The following is a 24,363-nucleotide window of genomic DNA, read 5'->3' as shown; positions in this document are numbered from 1 at the left end:
AGATCCCCTGTATTGCAAGGCAGATCCCTAACCACTGGGCCACCAGGGAAGTCCCCCTTACAGGATTTTTGAGGGTTGAATGAACCTGCCTTGCAAGGTTAGTTTCTACACGTAGAATGCTTAGAACAGTTTTTGGTACACAGGAAGCACTCAGTAAATGTTAGCTGCACAAACAAGGAGAAGTACATAGACTTCTGTGGGGGCATAGAAGAGGAAGGAGCCGTCTAGCTGCCTGGAGGAGGGTAGCAGAGCAACCCAAAAGTTACCACAAAGGACCACAAAGGAATTACTTAGAAGCCCAATCTCGGGAGGAGTCAGGATCGTAGTCAGGATTGTCCAGTGAGAGGGGAGCAGGTGAAAAGTGAGAAGGCATAGTATGATGAAGAACGGGTGGGTACCTGTTTGTGTCTGGGATTTAGGGGGACTGCAGGTAGAAAATAAGCCTGGAGAAGGAGTCAGAGCTCAACACTCCAGCAACTTCACTACCTCCAGCAGTCCTGGCCGTCCGGCATTTCCCACTTCTGGACCTTGGCACTTGATGTTTCCTTTGCCCAGAACTCTCCTGTGGCTTCTGCTGTCTCCTGCTTTATGCAATGTAAACATCACATCTTCATAAAGGCCTTCTCTAATACCCATTCCTGCTGCCGGTATGCAACTACAGCACCTTGGTTATTTCTTTCAAAATGACTTCATGTTTACATAATCCATAATTGTATTGCTTATTTGGTGGTTTATCTCTTTGTTTCCTCCACTAGAATATCAATTCTATGAGGTACAGACCAGGTCCCTCTGGTTTATCACCATACCTCCACTCTTAGCCAGCTAGCATGTAGCCTAGTATATGGTCAGCACTCAGTAAATATTTGTTGAGCATGAATGACTAATGAAGGACCTGCCTTGCTATGCTGAGGGCTTTAGATTCTTCTTGCAGGTGTTCTGCATGGGAAGGACATGTTCAGATTCCTACTGTAGAATGATAACTAGGTGACATCATAGCAGGTGCATATAAAGGGGATGAGATCAGAGACCAGCACTCCAGACATGGTGGCCGTTGGCCAAGTAGGAGATGATGAGCATCTATGAATAGACCAAATCAACAAAGCTCAGCATCCCTAAGCAAGCAGCAGGAAAGAACTAGTCAAATCAAATCAAAGCAGAGCACTGTTACTTATTGTTGTTGTTCAGTAGTGTCTGACTCTTTGTGACCCGGTGGACTGCAACATGCCAGGCTCCCCTGTCCTTCACCATCTCCTGGAGCTTGCTCAAATTCATGTCCATTGAGTCAGTGATGCTATCCAACTATCTCATCCTCTGTCATTCCCTTCTCTTCCTGCCTTCAGTCTTTTCCCAGCCTCAGGGTCTTTTCTAATGAGTCAGCTCTTCACATCAGGTGGTCAAAGTGTTGGAGCTTCAGCTTCAACGTCAGTCCTTCCAATGAATATTCAGGACTGATTTCCTTTAAGATTGACTGGTTTGATCTTGCAATCCAAGGGACTCTCAAGAGTCTTCTCCAACACCACAGTTCAAAAGCATCATTTCTTTGGTGCTCAGCCTTCTTTATGGTCCAACTCTCACATCCATACATGACTACTGGAAAAACCATACCTTTGACTATACAGACTTTTGTTGGTAAAGTAATGTCTCTGCTTTTTAATATGATGTCTAGGTTTGTCATAGCTTTTCTTCCAAGGAGCAAGTGTCTTTTAATTTCATGGCTGCAGTCACCATCTGCAGTGATTTTGGAATCCAAGAAAATAAAGTCTCTCACTGTTTCCATTGTTTCCCATCTATTTGCCATGAAGTGATGGGAGCAGATGCCATGATCTTCGTTTTCTGAATGTTGAGTTTGAAGCCTACTTTTTCACTCTCCTCTTTCACTTTCATCAAGAGGCTCTTTAGTTCCTCTTTGCTTTCTGGCACAAGGGTGGTGTCATCTGCATGTCTGAGGTTATTGATATTTCTCCCAGCAATCTTGATTCCAGGTTGTGCTTCATCCAGCCCAGCACTTTACAAGATGTACTTTGCATATAAGTTAAATAAGCAGGGTGACAAGTATTGTTACTTTATCCTTGTTTCAGAGCAGTACCTAGATGACTGACCTAAATGTTTATAGTGTAATAAAGATAAATGGATAGGAAGCTTATAACAAAGGAGAAAAAAAGGAAAATGAGGAGTGAGATGAGTATAGAAAATGCTGGCTTTGAAGTCAGTCTGTTTGCTAGAAGGGCCACAGATTGTTTTGGTAGTTTTTTTCCCCAGCCAGTGTGGAAAGAGAGAGACACAATCAAGTATATACATGATAAGTCCTTGTGATAAATTGTAGTACAGCCATGCAATGGAGTACTACTCAGAATTAAAAATTAATTAACTATTTATACATATATAAACAACATGGATGAATCTCAAAAAAATTATGTTGAATGAAAGAAGCCAGACAAAAAAGGGTATAGGGTACAGACTGTGTGATTCCATTCCTTATAAAATTCTCTGGCTCGGATTCCCTGGCCAGGTATTGGAGAAGATGGTTTTTCTGATGTCCCGTCTGCATTCTGGCCTCCAGGCCCCAGGCTGAGCACAGCGTAGTCTCGAATGGGTGTGTCCATCGCTGGAGAATCCAGCAGCTCACTCACCGCCGGTCACTCCTCTGCTTCCTGTTGTTCCCGTCAGACCGAGTCCTCGCTGTGGCCCACAGGCCCAGTGAGGTCAAAGGGAGCCTCCTGCTCAGTGCCACCCCCACTGCACCCCCTCGGTCACTCTAATCCTCCCCCGACAGCCTTCCTTCCGTCTCCCAGACCCGTCTCGCTCTTGCTGCTCTTGGGGCTTGTGTTGTCCTTCTGCTTGGACTGCTCTTCCTTTTTGTCCTATCATTCAGGTTTCAACTTAGGAGTCTGCTCCTCAGAGAGGCCTTCTCTGCCCACACTGTCCTACCCACTGCAGTACTGTCTTCCTGCCTTCAGCACACTCACCGATGCCTGAACTTGCTCTGCTCACTCGTTTTTCACCTCCCAGGAGGTCAGAGGCTGTGTTATCATGGTGTCCAGACTGATGCCTGGCATACAGTATGTGCTCAGTGGGCATCTGCAGGCTGTAACACTCCCTCCCAGACCAAGTGGGTCAATGTCCAGGCTCACTGGAAAGCACCATGGTACAGGAAACCATGGGCTCTAGTGCATAGCGTTGTCCCTCCGACCCCAGTGGATATCAGTAGGAACCAGTGACCTATTTGGTCACTTCTAAATGAAAAAATATTTTTGTGTGTTCCTCAGTTAGGTAAAGACCTGTTACTTATGATACCACAAATGTAATCTGTAAAATAAAACATTGATAAATTGGAATTAATTACGTTCTATCTGCCTAGGGACTTCCCTGGTAGTCCAGTGGCTAGGACTCTGCACTCCCAGTGTAGTGGGCCCAGGTTCAATCCTTGGTTAGGGAATTAGATCCCAGAAGCCACAACTAAGACCCAGTGCAGCCAAATAAATATTTTAAAAAATAAAATCTATCTCCCCAAACCCTCATATAGGAATATGAGGATAACATACTTGCAAATCAGACTCTAAAATCATTAGATGGTTAAATACTATTCTCCCTGGAAATCTTCAGGGAATGTGGCCATTTTTTAAAAATTGATAAGCACTAGCCAAATATTGGAGAAGGCAGTGGCACCCCACTCCAGTACTCTTGCCTGGAGAATCCCATGGATGGAGGAGCCTGGTAGGCTGCAGTCCATGGAGTCGCTAGGAGTTGGACACAACTGAGCGACTTCACTTTCACTTTTCACTTTCATGCATTGGAGAGGGAAATGGCAACCCACTCCAGTGTTCTTGCCTGGAGAATCCCAGGGACAGGGGAGCCTGGTGGGCTTCCATCTATGGGATCGCATAGAGTCGGACATGACTGAAGCGACTTAGCAGCAGCAGCAGCAGCAGCAGCAGCAGTAGCCAAATATTTATAAAACTTTGGGTAGCTATACCAACTCAAGAGAGCTTGCCTGGGTTTTTTCCAAAGCTGCCTGATCATTTGTCTGATTGCTTCTTTCATTCATTCAGCAAATTTACTGAGCACTTACTTACAGTCCTGGCGTGCTGCAGTCCACAGGGTCACAAAGAGTCAGACATGACTTAGCAATGGAACAACAACCATGTTCCAGGCATAGGTCAAAGCCCTGAGAACGTGATAAGACAGATGGAGTTCCTGGTTCAGGGAGCTCAGTTTCTTGTAGGGAGGCAGACAACAAAACAAAACGATCTTTTAACGTGTTAGGTAGTGATGAAGGCTATGGAATAAAGCTGAGGTTAGAGAGAGATGCTGCTGTATTAGGTAGCACAATGGCCTCTCTGAAAAGGTGGGCATTTGAGCAAACACCTGCTTAAGGTGAAGGAGCCTGTCATGCAAGTAAGGCGCAGAGGGTGGAGAGTGGATTTCTGCAAAAACACAGCTGGAGAATCCTTGCTGAGGTCCAGGGATACAAAGGAAGCTGTGAAGGGAGCTCAGAGTGAGAGCGAGTGGTGAGAGGCCAGCAGGGGCTTGGGGAAGGTCTTGTGTGGACTGGTTCATAGGCAATGGTGAAGAGTTTGGATTTTGCCCTAATTTTGAAGGGATGACCCCTCGTCTGTCTTGCTCACTGCTACATCCTCAGGGGCATGGACAGGACCTAGCACATAGATAGTAGAGTTGTTTGTTTGTTTTTCCCAAATCCACCTGTAGATTTAAGCATCTTCAATCAAAATTATAACAGGATTTAATGGGGCACTTGAACAGCAAATCTAAAATTTTTATGGTGACTTCCCCGGCAGTCTGTGGTTAAGACTCCTCTCTTCCACTTCAGGGGTGTGGGTTTGATCCCTGGCTGGGGAATACAACATGCCTTTGGCATGGTCAAAAAAAATTTTTTTTATGTGGATGTGCAAAGGTCTGAGAACAGTCAAGACATTCCTGCAGAACCGAGATATGAAGCCCTTATTACATTTTAAAGTTATAATAAGACAATGTGATTAGCTCAGGATCAGTGAAACAGACTAGAAGCTCAGAGAAAGAGCCATGCATATAAAAAAGCCTAATACACATTCAGTAAAGAAGGGACTACTGGAAAAAATGAAAATATATCCCTGTTCAGTACCACACCCAAAACTAAATTATGAGTGGATTTAGGCCACTGTGAAAGGCAAGACTTTATATTTTTTACAAGGACATCTAGGCAAATATCTTCATGACTAAGGAAAAGAGCTTTGGTAGATCTTTCATAAATTCAACTACATTAAAACTGGGCACTTGAATTACGGCTAGTGAGACTGAGAAACTCAATTTTATTTATTCATTTTTAACTAAAGAACATTTATTTGTTTTTCACCAAGACTTTATCTTGAGGACGTAACTAAACTGCACCACCACTCCCCACCCCAATTTGAAGGAGGATTAGTACAATGGATATTATAAAGCAAGTATGAACAGTTTGAGGGACTGGAACCAACGTTAACTGACAAAAACCAACTTCCGTCTAAATCATTATAAAAATGTTGTTTAAGTAAAAAAAGGTGGGGCAGGGGGCAAACACGGTTTCAGATTGAACAGGATCATCACATTTTATCTAATACAGTCAATTCTGGCTAGGGTATACCAAAATGGAAACAGGATAAATATAATACAAAACTTCAGCTACAGCACACAGCTGTGTTCCAAGCCCACCCCCATCCCCCTAATGCTTCCAAACTAAACTGTTTCCCAGCCTTTTGGGCCTGTCGACGAAGGAGCATGTAGATCTTCTCTTTAATCCAATGTTTGTTATAAGGCTGGTATGTCTGGGTATCAGCTCGGTAAACAACACAGCTGAGGTCTGCCAGGTAATCAATAAAATCAAACAACTGACTGATACCATATGTGACAGAGGAGATGTTGGGATTCATTCTCTTCAGATGTTTTTCATAAATTTTACAAACACCTTCCATACACTCATTCACAGATTCATAGCATAAGTTCTGCCTTCTGGACTCTTGGTAGGCTGTACCAGTAAGATGGTGTGAGACATCGCGCCAAAGTCTCCCACTGCAGCCCAGAAACTCAGTTTTAAATTGTATTTAATTATAATTGTTGTCACATGTGACTAGTGGCTGCCATATTGATAGCACAGATCTAGAGTATATGAAGAATATAGAAGAGGAAATAGGATGGAATAAACATAAAAAGCTGAGGTTTCCCAAGTGGCACTAGTGGTAAAGAACCTGCCTGCCAGTGCAGGTAGATGTAAGGGACACAGGTTCGATCCCTGGGTCAGAAAGATTCCCTGGAAGAGGGCATGGCAACCCACTCCAGTATTCTTGCCTGGAGAATCCTGTGGACAGAGGAGCCTGGTGGGCTACTGTCCATGGAGTTGTGAAGAGTTGGACAGGACTGAAGTAACTGAGCATGTACACAAACATAAAAAGTTGCTCAAGAAGATCAGGAATAAACAAAACCATGATGAGATACCACTTCATAACCACCAGATGTGCAGGGATTAAAAAGTCAGACAGTATCCACTGTGGTGAGAGTTTAAATTGTTCCAACCCCTTTGGAAAACAAAATTGAGCAAGAATATTTCCTGGATCCAGCAATATCACTTCAGTTATTATAGAAGAAAACTTAGTCTGGCCTGTGGGTTTACATAATTCACAAACAGGTAGCATTCCTAATAACATATTTGAGGAATTTTATGATAGGTTATAACCAAAATACCAAAATAAGATCTCTTCTAGGATACTAGATACCCATACTTTAATTCGAGTCTTAAGATTTTTTTTTTTTGGCTGCACCTCATGGCACATGGGATCTCAGTTCCCTGATCAGGGGTTGAACCTGTGCCCCCTGCACTGGAAGCTGGAAGTCTTAACCACTGCACCACCAGAGAAGTCCCCAAGAGTCTAAAGATCTTTTTATTTGTTTGTTTATTGAGTCTAAAGATCTTTAATTAGATGTTTCTGTTGTACACAGTCTAACAGAGATTACTGTGGTGATGTGATTTGTAAGAAGTTGGTTTTCATCCTCTTTGCTATCATAGAGCTCCTAAAACCCTAGGAGTTTTCTAAGTGGTTAGAGTGATAAAGATGTCTTGTTATTCTTAATGAGCCCCTTTCAACCTTCCCAGAGTTTGTGTTAATGACGCAACTTTTGGAAGGGCCTTAAACTTGGGGGCTGTTTGTCAGAAGGTTGGAAGCTTAAGCCCTCCTCCCCCACCTTGAGGGAGGAGAGAGAGGATTGAGGTTGAATCAGTCGTCAGTGGCCACTGGTTTCATCCATCACGCCTACTTAATGAAGCCTCCATAATGACGTATGGCAAAAAACCATCACAATACTGTAAAGTAGATATCCTCCAAATAAAATTACAAACAAATCTCTAAAGTATGGGGTTTGGAGAGCTTGTGATGGTGAACAGTGGAGATGGGATGAGTGGTGGTGAGAGTGGTCCCAGAGAGGGATGGAGGGTCTGTATCCCTTCCCACATACCTGGCCCTGTGCGTCTGCTCCCGAGATATGTCCTCTATAATAAACCAGGGATCTGGTGGGTAAACAGTTTTCCTGGTGTCTGTGAGCCAGTTGAACAAATCAGTCAAACTCCAGGAGGAAGGAGGCCATGGGTCTGGGTCAGAAGCACAGGTGACAACCTGGACTTGGAATTGGTATATGAGGAGGGGGAGGTGAGGGGAGAGTCGGGTGGGACTGAGCCTTTAACCTTTGGGATCTAATGGTAACTCCAGGCAGGTGGCACCAGATTGAGTTAAATTCTAGGGCACCTAGCTGGTGTTGGAGGATTCCTTGGTAAAGGACTGCCCCCCCTCTCCCCCCTTGTCTGTTAGAGCCCTTTGTTCTTATAGCAAGACTGTAATAAAACCTTGGCATGTACTCGTAATTAAGTTATCTGAAAAGATTTTTAAACACTATATCCTAGAGAATCGCTTGCACACCTGCCCCAGGGGATATGAACAAGCTTGATCATACTAGCAAAATCTAAACCTGTATCTTTGTCAACAGTGACACGGACATTGTGGGATGTTCATTCTGTGAATACTGTGCACCAGTGAACATGTATCAGCTCCAACTACACATGTCCACAGGGATGGTTCACAAAAGAATAGTCTCAGAAGAATGCATACAGTACTATTTTACTTACATAAAATTCAAAAACAAACAAGACTAAATAACATCTAAATAGATGTACATTGTTTGTTGTTTAGTCACTAAGTCGTGTCTGACTCTCTTGAGACCACATGGACTGTAGCCCTCCAGGCTCCTCTGTCCATGGGATTTCCCAGGCAAGGATACTGGAGTGGGTTGCCATTTCCCCCTCCAGGGGATCTTCCCAACTCAGGGATCGAACCTGCATCTTCTGCACTACAGGCGAATTATTTACCGCTGAGCCACCTGCGAAGCCCATTTAGATGTACATACACAGGTGATAGGGCTTCCCTCGTAGCTCAGTCAGTGAAGAATCTGCCTGCAATACAGGAAACCCAGATTCGATTCCTGGGTCGGGAAGGTCCCCTGGAGAAGGAAATGGCAACCCACTCCAGTATTCTTGCCTGGTGAATCCCATGGACAGAGGAGCCTGGCAGGCTGCAGTTCGTGGGGTCGCAAGAGTCAGACACGACTGAACCACCACCACCACCACCACCACCACACACGTGATCAGATAAGCAGCAGAGTCAGGGTGGTAGTTACTTGGGGAGCAGGGAGGAGAATGTTGGGAACATTAGAAAAATGGACAAAAGCTCCATTTGTTAATCTAGTTGGACATTGTTTTTATTAATGTAATTTGACCTGTACATATATATTCTGTACATTAGTTACTGTAACAACGAGGAGCTGCGGCTCGCAGGCACTGGGGTCACTGCCAGGAGGAAGCTCTGCCCCCTGGCGCTCTGGGGCGGGACTGCCAGCAGGTGTGGGTGCAGGTGCCAGCGTGGGGCCCCTGTCCTCGGACCAGGGTCCTCTGGTGGCAGACCCTGGGACTGCTGCAGCTCAGCCTGTTTACCTGAAAACAGCTGGGCTGTATTTGTGGAGGATATTTATGGGCAGCAAGGTATGCCTACCACACCCCTGGGCAGTGGAGGGCTGCCCACCCCCTACCCGACACGGGACGCCCTGACTCGGGACTGCGGGGCCCAGAGGGGTGTCTGGGCGGGGGCCTTTGGTACCTTGTGAAACTCAGCTAAGCAAGGAGCAGCTTCTTCCTTGGAAAAAAGAACATACAAAAGAAAAAAGCTTAAAGGAGCTAAAATCACTCTTGCTGCTGTGAGGGAGTAGGGGGGGAGGCAGGAGACTTGAAGGCGGGAAGCTCATTTGGGAGGCTCTGCATTAGCTGGGGCTCCAGTGAGCGCATTGGATGTGGGAGGAGGTTTCAGGCTACCAAGGTCATTGCCCTTCCCTCTGGCATGAGCCCTCCCACCTGCTAGCTGTGTGAGCACGAGTTATCTACACCCTCAATTTCCACATCAGGAGAATGTGGACACTCACTGTGCCTGCCTGTCCTGAAGACCATCAGACACAGTATGTGAAGCACCTGTCGGCACTGTGCCTGGTGCTTACGAAGATCTCAGGACCACCGACAATGTAGAATTGCCCAGAAAGACGGTTTTGTTTTTTTTAAAACTCAGGAGCAGTCAGTCAGCTTGCCAGGTCCTATGCCTGCCAGCTTGTGTCTGCCCAGAACGGAGACTTCGGGTTCTGATCGGCACAGAAGTTAGTGGTGGCCCCGCAAATCCTCAGAAAACAGAAGTTACCATTGGCGTGTCTGTAGGAGGGAGGAGAAATTGATATAAATAGCAGCAGGGAAAGCAACAAGCCTGTCACAGGACCAGAGAGATTTGGGTGCTCCTCCTGTGATTGAGAGGGACAGTGAGGCTGGTCCACCCTAACCTCTGCTAGGTCCTTTCTCCACCTGCAGGTAGTCGGAAAGCTTGCAGGAAGCCTCAAGCCTGCCCGGGGGTACAAAATGATGCCTCTAAGAGTGGGCAGTAACCCCCTGAGGCTGCGCCTGCCTGGTCTGTGTGTCACAGGGACTCCTGCCCTCTGGTGGCGGGTGTGGATTCTGCACACTAAATGGAGCTGAATCGGCCTAGGCTGTACAGTCCACGGGGCTTCCCAGGTGGCGCTAGTGGTAACAAACTCGCCTGCCAATGCAAGAGACGTTAAGAGACGCCCGGCCAGTTCAGTCCCTGGGTTGGGGAGATCTCCTGGAGAAGGACATGGCAACCAACTCCAGTATTCTTGCCTAGAGAATCCCATGGACAGAGGGGCCTGGTGGGCTACAGTCCATAATATCGCCCAGAGTTGGACACGACTGAAGCTATATAGCAAGCAAGCAAGCAATACAGTCCATGGGGTGACAAGAGTTGGACATGACTTATCAACTAAACAACAAAAACAACCTTCAGTCTCAAGCACAAACTGTATCAGAAAAGCATGCTTGCCTTTCGAGGGCAATGTTATTTACTCTCTTTATGCATCTATATTTCTAGCAATTCTGGCCAAAATCATGAGAACTTATGCTTTAGAAAAAAGCAAGTTGAATACACTGTACTATTTTCAGATTCCTGTTTCCTAAAATCCTGTGCAGATTTGCCAAGGGTTTTCATGTTTTTCTTTTAAAGTTGAGTGTTCCCTGTCATCTTTCTGCCAGCACATTATACTCTGGGTCTGTCTCTCCACATCCTGAGTTACCAGAGACCTCTTTATGTTGGTTTTAGGGGCTGAACTAGAACCAAAAGATGCCCACTTAAATTTTATTTATTTATTATTTATTTGGCTGCGCCAGGTCTTAACTGCTTGTGGCACTTGGGATCTTCCATCTTAGTTGTGACACGTGGAATCTAGTTCCCTGACCAGAGATCGAACTCAGGTCCACTGCATTAGGAGCTTGGCTTCTTAGCCACTTGGCCACCAGGGAAGTCATGTGTATATTTAGTGGCTAAAAGTAGCCATTATCTTCTAGTTCCGGAGGTCAGAGGTGCAACGCAGATCTTACTGGATAAAATCAAGGTGTCAGTCAGGCTATGTTCCTTTATATTTTGGCCGCAGCACATGGCATTTGGGATCTTAGTTTCCCAACCAGGGATCTAGCCCCTTGCATTGGGAGTACAGAGTCTTAACCACTGGACCACCAGGAAAGTTCCTACATTCCTTTAAGGAAATTTTTTTATTGAAGTATATAGTTGATGTACAATGTTGTGTTAGTTTCTACTGTACAATGAAATGATTCAGTTATGTATATATCCTTTTTTATATTCTTTTCCATTATGGTTTATCACAAGATACTGGATACAGTTCCCTGTGGTATACAATAGGACCTTGTTGTTTATCCATCCTATACGTAATAGTTTACCTCTGCTAGTCCCAAACTCCTAGTCCTTACCTCCCCCCTCCCCTTCTCCTTGGCAACCACAAGTCTGTTCTCTATGTCTGTGAGTCTGTTTCCGTTTTGTAGATATATGTTAGATTTTACATATAAGTGATATTATATGGTATTTGTCTTTCTTTTTCTGACTTACTTCACATAGTATGATAATCTCTAGTTGCATATATTTTAAATATGTATGTCTTGCCTAGAACTCATATCAAGACATAAAGAAGTCTTATATATCAAACAAGCCAGTTTAGTGCCTGTCAGCAGGCACTTTAGAGAGAAGATGTCCAAGTGGTCAATAAGCACATGAAAAGGTTTTCAACATCACTGCTTGTCAAAGACATGCAAAAAAAAAAACAAAAAACAAACCTACCAGAAAGAGATACCACTGCGAACCCACCAGAAAGGCTAAACTTGAAAAGACTGACAATACCAAATGTTGTGAGGGTATGGCATACCTGTGACTCTTATACACGGGTGGAGTATAAAATGGTATGGCCTTTGGAAAGCTCTTTAGTAGTTCTTGTAAGAGCATACTGCTAATTTATGACCCAGCAATTTCACTCCTAAGTATATACTGAAATGAGTTCACAAACAGACTTGTACACAAATGTAAATAACAGCTTTATTCATAATAGCCCCCAAACTGGAAATAACCCAAATATCCACCAACAGGAGAATAAACTGTGATGTATTCATGTCAAATATTACACAACAGCAAATATAATCATGATACGCAGAACAACATGGATGATTTTCAAAAACATTATAGTGAGTGAAAGATGTCAGACATGCTGTTTTTAAAGGTTCAAGAATAGGTAAAACTAACCTCTGGTGATAGAAGTCAAAATACTGGTCCCCTCTGTTCTTTCACCTGAGAGAAACTCTCTAAACAGCTGGAAATGTTCTATATTTGAGTTGGTGGTGGTTGCATAAGCTGTATATTGAAGATATGTGCATTTTGCCAGCAAAGGAAATCATAAACAAAGTGAAAAGACAACCTGCGGTAAAGGAGAAGATACTTACAAATAGTGCAACCAGCAAGGGTTTAATTTCCAAAATAAACAAACAGCTCATACAACTCCATAACAAAGAACCAAAATACCCAATCAAAATACAGGCAGGAAACCTCAACACAAGACATACAGATGGCAAACAGGCACACGAAAAGTTGCTCAGTATTGCTAATTATTAGAGAAATGTAAATTAAAACTACAGTGAGATACCACTTCCACCAGTCAGAATGGCTATCATTAAAAAGTCTACAAAAATTGCTGGGGAGGGTGGAGAAAATGGAACCCTCCCACACATTTAAATGGTAGTGTAAATTGGTACAGCCACTGTGGAGAACAGTACTAAAAAAAATGAAAAGTAGAATTGCCATATGATCCAGCAATCCCACTCTGGGCATTTATCTGGACAAAACTATAATTCAGAAAGATACATTCATCTCTATATTCAGAGCAGCACTGTTTACAATAGCCAAGACATGGAAGCAACCTAATTGCCCATGACAGATGAATGGATAAAGAAGATGGGGTACATATATACAATGGAATATTACTCAGTCATAAAAAGGGAATGAAATAATGCCATTTGCAGCAACATGGATGGACCTAGATATTATCATACTAAGTGAATTGAGTCAGAAAGAGAAAGAGAAATACCATATGATACTACTTATATGTGGAATCTAAAATATGACACAAATGAACTTGATTACTAAACAGAAACAGACTTACAGACATAGAGAACAGACTTGTGGTTGCCAAAGGGGAGGGGAGTGGGGAGTGTTGGATTGGGAGTTTGGTGTTAGCAGATGTAAATTATTATATATAGAATGGATAAACAACAAGGTCCTGTCAAACAGAATATCAATATCTTATAATAAATCATAACAGAAAAGAATACAAAAAAGAATACATATATATGTATAAATGAATCACTTTGCTGTATACCAGAAACTAACATTGTAAATCAACTATACTTTCAAAAAAAAATTGAAGCCCTCCAAAAAAACTCACAAAAATTGCACTTTAGCAAAGTGTCAATTATTTAATCTTCCTTTTTTCCAATGTCTACTGTATAAAAATTTTAAAGCAAACTTGTTAAAAAGTTAAATCAGATTTATTTGAAATTTACCCCGAGTGAAGGAGTCATAAACTGGCCCAAAGGTGACAGCCTAGGAAAGAGTTAATACAGATGGAGTGTCTTAGCTACCCTTGTTAAAAAAGAAAAAATCATTTAGTAAAATGTCAGTTATCTGCTGAGGGAAATCAACACAGTGTTTAGCTCAGTGAATTTTCTATTTACCAGCAAGGTATATACGTAATATAAAAACAGTAGAAGAGTTTGGAACTAGATAGAGGTGGTGGCTGTACAGAACCATGAATGCAGTGTCAGTGAACTGTACACGTTAAAATGTCTGTTACGTGACTTTCATCTTAATTTTTAGAAGTATTCAATAAAACAGTAGAAGACAAAAGATATGTACATTTTGCTGTGTATAAACTATACACCTCCAATGAACCCCTAATACATAAGCTCAGAGGGAAATTTATAGTTATTAATATTCCTTGTGGACAGTGACTGCAGCCTTGAAATTAAAAGACACACTTGCTCCTTGGAAGGAAAGCTATGACAAACCTAGACAGTGTATTAAAAAGCAGAGACATTAACCTTGCCTGTAAAGATCCATGTAATCAAAGCCATGGTTTTTCCAGTAGTCATGTACAGGGAAGACTGAGCACCGAAGGATTGATGCTTTCAAACTGTGGTGCTGGAGGAGTCTTGAGAATCCCTTGAACTGCAAAGAGATCAAACCAGTCACTTCTAAAGGAAATCAACCCTGAATATTCAACAACTGATGCTGAAGCTGAAGCTCCAATACTTTGGCCACCTGCTTCAAAGAGCCCACTCAATGGAAAAGAAGTCGATGCTGGGAAAGATTAAAAGCAAAAAGGGAAGAGGGTGGCAGAGGATGAGATGGTTGGATGGCATCACTGACTCAATGGACATGAATTTGAGCAAACTCCTGGAGATAGTGGAGGACAGAAGAGTCTGGCGTGCTACAGTCCATGGGATCGCAGAGTCAAACACAACCTAGCGACTGAACAACAAAAACTAAAAATAAAGGACCTCTGTATTTAATTCCATCAACTAACGATAAGATAAAAACAGAGTTAACAAAGGAAGGTGAAAATTAAGGGAGTAGGGCACACAAAAGTAGAAAAATTAGTAAATGAAAATTATTTCTTTGAAGAGCCAAACAAAATAGGTTTGGAAAATATTTGGGTTCCATCAGTGGTTCTTGTGAGTTTGTCTTTAAATTGGTGCTGTGATCAATAGAACCATAATAATGGAATTTGGTGCGGAGTTCATTCATTTATTAAATTTAAAAAATCTGTTGACCATCGAGCTCCTGAAGACGCTGTTTTATAATCTGTCAGGAAAGCCCAAGTGTAAGAACTCTGATTTCAGCTGCTGCTTGTCCAGGAGAGGCAGGTCATTTATCCACGTTACCTAGCTCATTCGGGCGCGCGATGGCTCCTGCCAGGCAGGTGCTGTCCTAATCGGAGATGAAATTGCCCCAGGGTGCCTGCTCGCGTGTGACTGGGAATTCAGGGTAACCAGGCCTCAGGAAGGCAGGAGGAAGCCCTCAGGGGTTTCAAGGGGCCCGGAGGCGCCGCGGCAGGTGCAAACGGGCCCCGAGTGTCGGGAGCCGAGGCCCGAGGCGCGGTCCCGCAGGGTTTGCCGGCCGGAGCGGCGCAGGTGCGGGCCCCGCGGCGGGCAGGGGTGGGTGCGCTCGCGGCGGCCAGGTGCGGGCGGGGCGGGGGCCGAGGCCGGACACCGGCCGGGGCGGGGCGGGCGTAGAGCCCCGTAGGCCAGAGGGGCGGCGGGCGCGCGCAGACGGCGGTAGCGCGCGGGGCGCAGCGGGCGCGCGGGTGATCGTGGACGCGCGGCGGAGAGGCCTGCGCGCCAGGCTGCGGGAGCCATGCGGCGGGCGAAAAGCGGCGGGGCGACCAAGCCACGAGGGCAGAAGCGGCCGGGGACCTCCAGGGCCGCCGTCTCGGCCCCTAGTGCCGACCGCTCACGGCGGCCCGCGGGCCAGGGCGGGGGCGGGAGCCGGGCGGCGGCGAGGCAGCCGGCGGCCAAGCGACGGTCGCCGGCGGCGCAGGAGGCGGGCCCCGGGGAGCCGCCGCCGGTGTCGCCGCTGCCCCCGCCTCCGCCCGCGGCGCTCGCGGCGTCCGAGCTGGACCTGGGCGAGCAGCGGGAACGCTGGGAGACCTTCCAAAAGCGGCAGAGGCTCAGCTTCGAGGGCGCCGCCAAGCTGCTGCTGGACACTTAGTGAGTGCGGCGCGGCTGGGCCGGCGCCCCTAACGTCCCCGCGGTGCTCGAGCCGCGCACCCGCCGGACAAAGGCCTCCGCCCGGCCAGCGCTGCGCGCCGAGGCAGCAGGCTTCCCGGGATGAGGGTCGGCGCGGCTCCCCGGTCCCGGGGCCTCTCTTGTGTTTGTGCATGTGTGTTTGGAGAGCAGCTGTGAGGGCAGGGCCGGGGCGAGAGGCGCTGGGACAGTTCGAAGCCTCCGGGGAGGCCGACAGCCCGGTTACAGCGCGCGCACTGCGCGGAGCCAGGCGGCGGGAAGACCGAGCGGGCCGCTGGGTTCGAAACCTCCGCAGGCGTTCCAGGGCCCGGGGCTCTGCTTCCCCCAGCTTTGCGACCGCGGGCCGAGGACCCCCGGCTCCCCAGCGGCCGCAGGAGGACTTTGGACGGTCCGTGGGGTTCGCAGTGAGCTGTTAGCTCCGGGGGGCGCCTAGTCGTCTAGATGAGGCCCCTGGCCTGTAGCGCCCTTAATATTTCATTGTCAGTCGTGTTTTACTAGAACCCCTCCCCCCAAAAAACAAAACAACCTAACAATTGCATAACAACTTGAGGATCTCTTTTTCTTAAAAGTGCTTTTTTGTCTTCTGTTCGTAAGGAATTCTCTTCGTCAGGCGATTCCGCTCAGAGATGGAATATTGGGTTTTCTGTGTGCTTCACTTTTTGGTGTATCATCTTGGACTGTAGGCTGAACATTTTAAAGTCTACATCATCCAACAATTTTGAACCCTTAAAGTGTGCAAGCTACTGCCCAGTGTCGTAAAACGCAGATTTGGAGTAAATTTAGACTTTAAAACAAACTGATAAATGGCCAAAAAAAACAGAAAGGTTTCAAAGTGTTGACGTGAAAGGATGAGTTGTTTTTTTTTTAACCTATCAGATTGGCGCAAGTTACATTCGTTCAAGAAAGAAAAACTAAATTAAAAAGAATATATAACTCTTCACTGTCACTGTTAAAACATTATTGTATGAATCTGGAGGAACATAGAGCAAACAGTTAACTGTGGGTCCCTCTGGGTGTTAGGAGACTTTCATCTTTAGCACTGTCAAATGTTTGTTTTTTATCGTAAGCATTATTTGTGTATGTAGGGAAAAAATATATCAAATTGATGGAGTCAGCTTGTATAGAAACATGAAAAAGCATACAGTCTTGGTAACCAAATAAATGCAAAATAAAACTGCAGCAAGCTACTTTTCCTGTAATTATTGCTTGAGAAGATTCAGTGAAATGTTTTCTCATTCATTACTGATAAGAGTATTCAGCCCTTCTGGAAAGTACTTGGATGATATTTATCAAATCTTAATAATGTCCAGTGAAGGACTTGACTTACAAGTTTTAAAGGGATTAAAGTTGAACGTAATGTGTACAGATAGCTCTGTAAAAAGTCACATGTATGCAAAATACTGGAGGGAAATACAGCAGAATTATAGGAGCCTTTTGTTAACTTTCTCGAAGACTCTTCTGAACCACTGGACTCGGTCTGGTCCCCTTGTCTTTCTTTTTCTTAGCAGCCTGTACACCTTTTTCACAGTCATGTAAATATTCAGTAATTTGTGTAATGGCTGCTCAAGGTCCCTAAGACTGGACCCTGTCTGCTGTACCTTGTTTTTTTATTGCCCTGCTTATAAAACTTAATTAATACTGGCCATATAAATAAAAATGTTCAGGTGACTGGTTTAGGATCTTCACCCCAGTTCTCTTTTCCATACATTGGGAATAATTTATTCTGCGGCTTAACAAAATAGAAGTGGAAAAAAGAGCTTGTAGACAAAGAAGGCACTGAATCCTTTTATAAAACTGAGGGCGCCTCCTCAAAAGCAGAAACGTGTCCCTGTTGTCCTGTGAAGACTCCAGTTCCATCTTGTTGCTCTCTTTCCACCGTGGCCTGACCGCTTAGGAATCCTAATCTCTCTGATTTCTGTTCCCTCCAGTGAATACCAGGGCCTGGTGAAACACACAGGAGGCTGCCACTGTGGGGCCGTGCGCTTTGAAGTTTGGGCCTCGGCTGACCTGCACATCTTTGACTGCAAGTGAGTGTCTTCTTTTCCTACATTGTTTCAGAGGACACAGCGCGTGAGGGCGCTTCAGCATCATCGGGGGAGTTGGGATCCAGGTGAAACAACCGTGGCCATGAGCAGGGAATTGGGGTCAGGTGATGGGTACATAAAGGTTCATGTTCTGTGTTTTCCTTTTATGTGTGTTAGATGTTTTTATTAAAAATTTTAAAGATGGCGGGAGGCTAAGAATAACAGCCTGCTGTGTGTGTGACACAGCTCAGTCCTGCAGCACAGCCTCAGGGGACGTGGAGGGGTCCCTCGATTCGTGCCAGGCAGTTTCTCAGCAAGAGTGCCACCCATGTGTGGGAGAGAGTAGTACCTTGAAGATGGTCAGGCTGGATGCTGGATGAAAGGCCTTGGGCACAGTCTGCAGAACTCCACAGAATTGGGTGGGGTGAGGCAAGTGCGTGCACACCTGGAAGCTTGCCATGCCCCAGGCCACCTGGCTCATTTGTCTAGGTGAGGCAGGTGACGCTACCAGGGTCAGCAGAGGGCCTGGTGTCAGCACCTGCCCGCCTTGTAATAGGTCAGGCCCTCCAGGCTTGACTTCTGACCTGTGGTTGGTATGTAACTGACTGTTCAACAATAGCCAGTTCTTTCTGCTCCTTGGTGCCATGGTGCCTGGGTTATATGTGAAGAATAGATTCTGTGGAATTCCTCCCGTGGGGACCTGACCCAGTACTGACAGATGGAAGAAGCAGCCCCATGGAATAAGCTGTTAGAGGACCCTGTGTGGAATTAGTTTCATAAAAGGCGGACTAAAACGAGGGACTTAGATTTACTTCTGAGGACCTGTGGGCCGTGGAGCTGGGCTTCCTCTGATGCGCGGAGGAGGTCAGGGCACATAGGCCTCCTTGTCCGTTTCTGCTGGGGATGTGGATCCCGAGGCAGAGAGCGGAGGTCTGCCTGATGCTTGTTTTCTGTGAGTCTCCAGAACCCATCCTTCCCTTCACTCGTAAACCGGGGGGATCGGGGGGAGCAGCGGGAACGTGGTTCTGCACGTCCTGGTTTTCTTAGGGTTGTGTGGCCTGCACTGCTGGCTGTGGACCTGCGGAGCAGAGGCCCCCAGGCACCCAGCGTGCCTGCCCGAGCCGCTGTTCCTTGGAGGGCAGTGAAAGGGCCTTCACTTCCATGGTCAGCCGGCTCCTGGGTCGGGGAAACCCAGAGGGCACATAGGGTTGTTCACTGTCTGGGGTCTGCTCGTGTCTTTCCGTAGCTGCAGCATCTGCAAGAAGAAGCAGAACAAACACTTCATTGTCCCAGCCTCTCGCTTCAAGCTTCTGAAGGTGAGTGTTTTGAGCAGGGCTGGGGGGCCCTGCCCTGGCTTTCAGGGGGCCAGGAGCCTCCTGGGCCTCTTGGGGGCTTTACTTTCCCTGTCACCCATGTTTCATGCTTCTCTTTAAAAGGTTATGTTATTTTGCTCCTTTATATTTTGGATACGTATTTGATCCATTATGTATAAACACGGAGGATCAAAAAATAAATTTAAGATCACCCAGAACCTATCAATCAAAGGTAACCACTATTGTGTTTTGGTGTGTGTCCTTGTGTGTTATTTTGGATATGGGTGAATACTTCTAAATATATGTGTTTTTCTCAGCACAGAATTTTACCTTTTTCTGTTTTATAACTGACTCTTACCATTTCCTAATGAAAAATAAATGATTGAAAAGATTTTTAACTATTCTTTGGGGGAATTTTTAGTGCCTGGTCCCAGCTTTGCAAGGTACAGGGTGAAAGGCTTTCCCCCCACCCCCACCCCGGCCACAGCCACTTCCTACTTATACAATTATGGCTGTATTTGTAGTGTTTTTTTTTTTTTTATATTAATGTACCACAAGTGATTTTCTACACTTGAACGTCTAGGTTGAGTGCAGTGCTATCTTGAAGCTCCCTGTGTGTATGTCTTTAATAATTTAGAAATTGTTTCTTTGGATTGGTTCTCTTGGAAGTAAAATCTCTGGTCAAAGAGTACAGAAGCTTTGGCACTCTGTGCTCACGGGGAGGGATGGGGCTGTGATTGGTCCTCGGGTCCCATTGCCCGCTGTGGTCTGATCAGTGTCTTTGCTTTGGGGTTTGCTGTGTGAGGGTTTCCTTCTCTGGGTCAGGAGGGCCTCCTGGAAGCACCTCTGGTCATGTCTGCACTTCTGGCCCTGGGGCCTTGGCACTGAGTGGCCACTCAGTGAGCGTCTGGAAGGAGAGGCTGAGATTTAATCCCAGGCACTTTGGGTCAGTTTGTCTGCTCTTCTTTGTCTGCCCTGGATCTTTCCCGTGGGTGTCTTGAGTGGGAGGAGGGTGCCAGTGGGCAGCAGGCCTGCCCTTGTCTTTCCCATGAGACCCCCTCCCCCGGGTGCCAGCTAGATGCTGTGGCCCGACCCCCTGAGACAGGCGGTCCCCGAAGACACATGGGCGGCCAGGGGCCCTCGGTTTCAGAGTTGACAGTTACCCACTTTGTCCCCCGCATGGGCCCGCTCATCAGTCATTGCCCTGGTGTTTACTGCACTGTTCTCTTCTCTGACCCAGCCTGTTGAAGGAGCTGTTTTCTGTTTGTTCTTTAAAATTAAGTACAGAACTCATTCTTTGATTCAGCAGTGTTTATGGGCACCTGTGTGCCAGGCTCTGTCACACTGAAACCCAGCCGTTTATGTGGCAGACAAGGCCCTTGTCCCCTCAGAGCTTATGTTTTACGAGGGGGAGACAGAGAAATAAGAGGCCTGGAAGTGCTGTGTGGAGAGCTAAGCAGGGCAGCGTGGCAGAGGCTGACTGGTGGCGAGTCCCGGTGGGCTCGGGCAGGCCCCTAGAGATGAGGCCTGTCGGGGGCACACAGTCTGCATGTCCAGGGAGCTGCAGGTTGGCCTTCGTGGCCAGAGGGTGGAGGCAGACCAGTGGGCAAGCTGGAACTCAGCATCCTCAGAGCGGAAGGACTGGTGCCCCAGGGTCAGGCTCAGAGGGTGTGACCCCTGGGGTCGGGAGAATTGACCACGGGTCTGTCGTCATGATGGTGATTTCTGACAGAGCAGGGAGACAGAAGTGAGCAGGGAGGTTGAACGTACAGGGCATTACAACTAAGATGGGCCGTGTGTTCAGCAGAAATTTTGGGGGTGGGTCAGGCTGGTGGGTGGATGCATGGACAGGGTGGGGTGGGGTCTGTGTGTCAACACACCGGGCTCTCGTGCTGATGAGACCCAGGAGGCCATGAGGCTGTGAGTTTCTTGAGGGGAAGTGTTTGATCAGGTAACCCTGCGTGGTTGGGGACCACGTGACTGTTCTCTGCTGCCTGTGTGTGGAGGAGGGGTCGAGGGGGCGTTGAGAAGAGGCCCCTCAGGGAGCCACTTCTCTGTGCGACTCCGAGGGATCCTCTCCACAGTGATGGTCGGGGAAGACATGTGGAAACCTCTGACCCTCAGTCATGCAGTGTCTCCGGAGATAAACTACTGCTGTCTCAGTTATTTCTTTGAAAGTGCATGCCAGGGTGTGTGCTTTTTAAAAATAGGAATGGTAGTGTACTGCACAAATTGTTTCAAACTTCGCCTTTTCAGTTCACTCTGTAACTTTGGAGATTGTCTGTTTGTTAGTATTTCTAAGTGGAATTGCCTCATTCTTTTCAAAACTTGAAGAGATTCCATTCTTATGTTTGTACTTGATTCCTTTAATCTTATGTGGGACATTCTCCATTTTTTATAAGGTTTCGCCTTTACAGATGGTGCGTTAACACCTGTATCCACGTGGCTGGATAAAATACAGAGTCTTAATTGCAGGATACATTTCTAGAAGTGGCATTGCTGGGTTAGAGAAAATGTGCGTTTTGAATGTTGGCAGATGTTATCCAGTGTTGTGGATTTGTACTCCTGTGACTCACATCCAGGAGTGCACATTTCTCTACACACGCAGTTCTGAGTAAGCTCAGTTGGTGATGTTTGCCCAGGACAATGAAGAGCATACCTCACTGCAGTTTGTGAGCGTGGATATCTTGTCAAAGGTTAAAGAGAGACTTGTTCTCCGGTTTCTCTGAACTGTCTGTGCACGTCGTCCGCCGATTTCTCAACTGTCTGTGCACATCCTCTGCTGGGTCTCCTGTCTGTGTCTCCGTTAGGGATGTTAGCCTGTGACGTCCGGCATGTGTTCTTCCCTGGTCCTTTGTAGATGAATTTGAGTACGGTGAGCGTGTTATCAAAGCCTTGAGTGGTGCTGTCTGGGAACGTGGGGACCCAGTCCCTCGCCTATGCCTCCTCATTTAGGCCTGGGATGCAGGGGGGAGCTTAAGATCAGAGGTTTTGTGTGCAGCTGACCTGGGAGGAGCCCTCAGCTGTCACGCTCCAGGCTGATGGGTCTCCAGGTCGTGAGGATGGGCCCCAACCTCAGGCTGGATGTGTCCTCGTGACCCTGGGAGCCGGGCCAGAGGGTGTTCCCCGTTAAGATTTTTACAGGGTTTATTTCTGTAAAAGACAACTGAAGCTCCTTGTCTGTGTCTCTCAGGGAGCCGACAGCATCACCACATACACCTTCAATACCCACAAGGCGCAGCACACCTTCTGTAAGCGCTGCGGCGTCCAGAGCTTTTATTCTCCCCGCTCCAACCCTGGAGGCTTCGGTGAGTGGACATGGGGGCAGGCTCCAACCCCTGGAGTCTTCAGTGAGTGGAGTGGGGGCAGGCTCAGGGCACCGACTCCCTGTGGCCGCCTGGGGTGAGACGTGCTCTGGGAGTGGGTGCTGGAGTCTCCAGCCGGCCTTCTGCCTGGCCAGACCTCTCCCTCGCGTGTGTGAGAGGAGTGGGGCTCGTCAGCTGAACTCTTTGCAGACGCGACATAGCCTGGTCCTGGGCCTCCAGAGACCCTCCGGTCCTGACTCGCATTTCCTGATGCTGTGGGAGCTGGATGCTGCCGGGGGACTCACTGCAGAGGGAGGACATGGGCCTGGGGTGGGGGGTGGGGTGCATGAAGGAGGTGAGGATGAACAGCAGTGATGATGCCAGTAAAACTGGGCTTGTTCAGACACAAACAGGGAAACTCCAGGTCCCTCTTCTTGGATCTGGGAGCAAAACCACCCTTAGACAGTTGTTAAGAATGATACCAGCCGCCATGCAAATCGGGTAGGAAGTAGCCATGGAGGCTGCTTCTGGAAACCTGGCCCTGCAGAGATGCAGCCTCCAGGACTGCTATGGGCCAGCTGCCTCGAGCCTTAGGGGCGCCTGACGTCACCCTGCCCGCCTACCCTTCTTCCCATAGAGCTCCTGTCTGCTCCTTTCCTGCCACATGGAGCGTCTTTCCCACCTGTCTTCCTGTACAGATGGGGACATATTTAAAGCTGAGAAAGTTACCTCTCAGCGCCCTGGACGAGGCCTGTGAATTCCTCAGGCTGCCAGCAGAGGTGGCTCCAGGCTCGAGCCTTTCTCTTTTGTCCTCTCAGCTTGATGTTGACTGACGGTCAGCCCTGGCCACCCCGAGCCCCGTTTGAGAGAAGGAGAATGAGCCAGGAGCTGCCGTGGTGAGCTGCGGGGTGGGTTTGTCTGAGAGCCTGCCCGGCTCTCACACCCGCCTCCCTGCAGGGATTGCCCCCCACTGCCTGGACGAGGGCACCGTGCGCAGCGTGGTGGTGGAGGAGTTCAACGGCAGTGACTGGGAGAAGGCCATGAAGGAGCACAAGACCATCAAGAACATGTCCAAGGAGTGAGCTCCCGTGCCTCCTGCCCAGGAAGGGCCTACGGCCTCTGCAATCTGCTCCGGCCACCAGTGTCTTCAGGCAGCTCTTGTCCTCCCCTAGCTCAGATTTTGACATAGGCTAGTTGATACCCCTCTGTCCCCCTTCTTGACTTTTGTGCGATCTTCTAGAGAAATAAATATTTTTAACATTAAAGCGGTTCCTCTGGTTTGTCGTCTTCTCTGTCCTTTGGTTTTGCTTCTGAGGCCAGTGGTTCAGCAGCGGGTAATTACTGAGCACTGTTAGGGTTCTTGCAGCCATGGCCTGGCCAGGAGGCGGGGCGGGGGGGATGGTGTCAAAGGACAAACGAGAGATGGTGAGGGGTCACAAGCCACCCGAGCTGTGACAAGAACATGAACCCAGGGGTCTGGAGGAGAAGCAGCTAGTTGTGGAAGACCTGGGGGGGAATGTGATGGGAGCTTGTTTCTATTTTTTTTTTTTTAAGTCAATCAGCTTCTGATTTTTTTCCCAATTGTGGTAAAATACACAAAATTCATTTCTAGTACACAGCTCAGTGGTGCTGGGTATGTTTATGGTTTTGTGCCACTGATTTCCACCGCTCTTCATTTTGTAAAACTGAGCCCCCTCTACCCATCAACAATAACTTTGGGCCTATGTTTTTAAAGGAAGCAGGATTTGGGAAGAGAAGGGAGAAACAGCTGTGGACAGAGGTGCGGGCACAAGGTAAAGCCAGGCTTGTGGTGGGAAGAAGTAGAGGGTCAGAAAAAACAGAAGCCTCCTGTGGCGTCCTGGCTCTGTCCTATATGTGCTGGGAAGCCCTGAGGGCTCTAAACAGTCTTCTGACCTGTCCCCCGTCCCCACCCTCCATGTTTCATGTAGCTTTGTTATCATAAT

At 47.3% G+C, this 24,363-nt stretch overlaps 2 protein-coding genes and 1 pseudogene across 4 annotated transcripts in view; 1 reads left to right on the top strand and 2 right to left on the bottom strand.

Annotated features, from left to right (window-relative positions):
* Positions 1-2,626: 2,626 nt before the first annotated feature.
* On the bottom strand, positions 2,627-6,025 carry LOC145540395 (enhancer of rudimentary homolog pseudogene; annotated as a pseudogene).
* A 9,291-nt stretch (positions 6,026-15,316) lies between these two features.
* On the top strand, positions 15,317-23,664 carry CENPV (centromere protein V). 2 transcript variants are annotated; one of them, XM_081583770.1, is made up of 5 exons: positions 15,317-15,721; positions 17,686-17,784; positions 19,028-19,097; positions 22,288-22,402; positions 23,357-23,664. In XM_081583770.1, exons 1-5 carry the CDS (start codon positions 15,369-15,371, stop codon positions 23,479-23,481), a joined length of 762 nt encoding a protein of 253 aa, XP_081439896.1. In that variant the 5' UTR covers positions 15,317-15,368; the 3' UTR covers positions 23,482-23,664. The 2 variants fall into 2 exon arrangements, with proteins under 2 accessions (XP_081439896.1, XP_081439897.1); XM_081583771.1 differs by having other exon boundaries at positions 23,218-23,664.
* Positions 17,465-24,363, bottom strand: part of PIGL (phosphatidylinositol glycan anchor biosynthesis class L) — a 48,254-nt gene continuing 41,355 nt past the window's right edge. For both annotated transcript variants that reach the window (XM_081583768.1, XM_081583769.1), the window contains one exon: positions 17,465-19,036. In XM_081583768.1, coding sequence (XP_081439894.1) covers positions 18,947-19,036 — 90 coding nt within the window. In that variant the 3' untranslated portion in view covers positions 17,465-18,946. The remainder of the gene's footprint in view (positions 19,037-24,363) is intronic.

The sequence above is a fragment of the Giraffa tippelskirchi genome, chromosome 3 (genome assembly GCF_054371585.1).
Source record: "Giraffa tippelskirchi isolate mGirTip1 chromosome 3, T2T-mGirTip1v1.2.pri, whole genome shotgun sequence".
In the NCBI taxonomy this organism is placed as follows: domain Eukaryota; kingdom Metazoa; phylum Chordata; class Mammalia; order Artiodactyla; family Giraffidae; genus Giraffa; species Giraffa tippelskirchi.
Note: the sequence above shows the minus strand (reverse complement) of the source record. Positions and strands in the feature narration are given on the sequence as shown.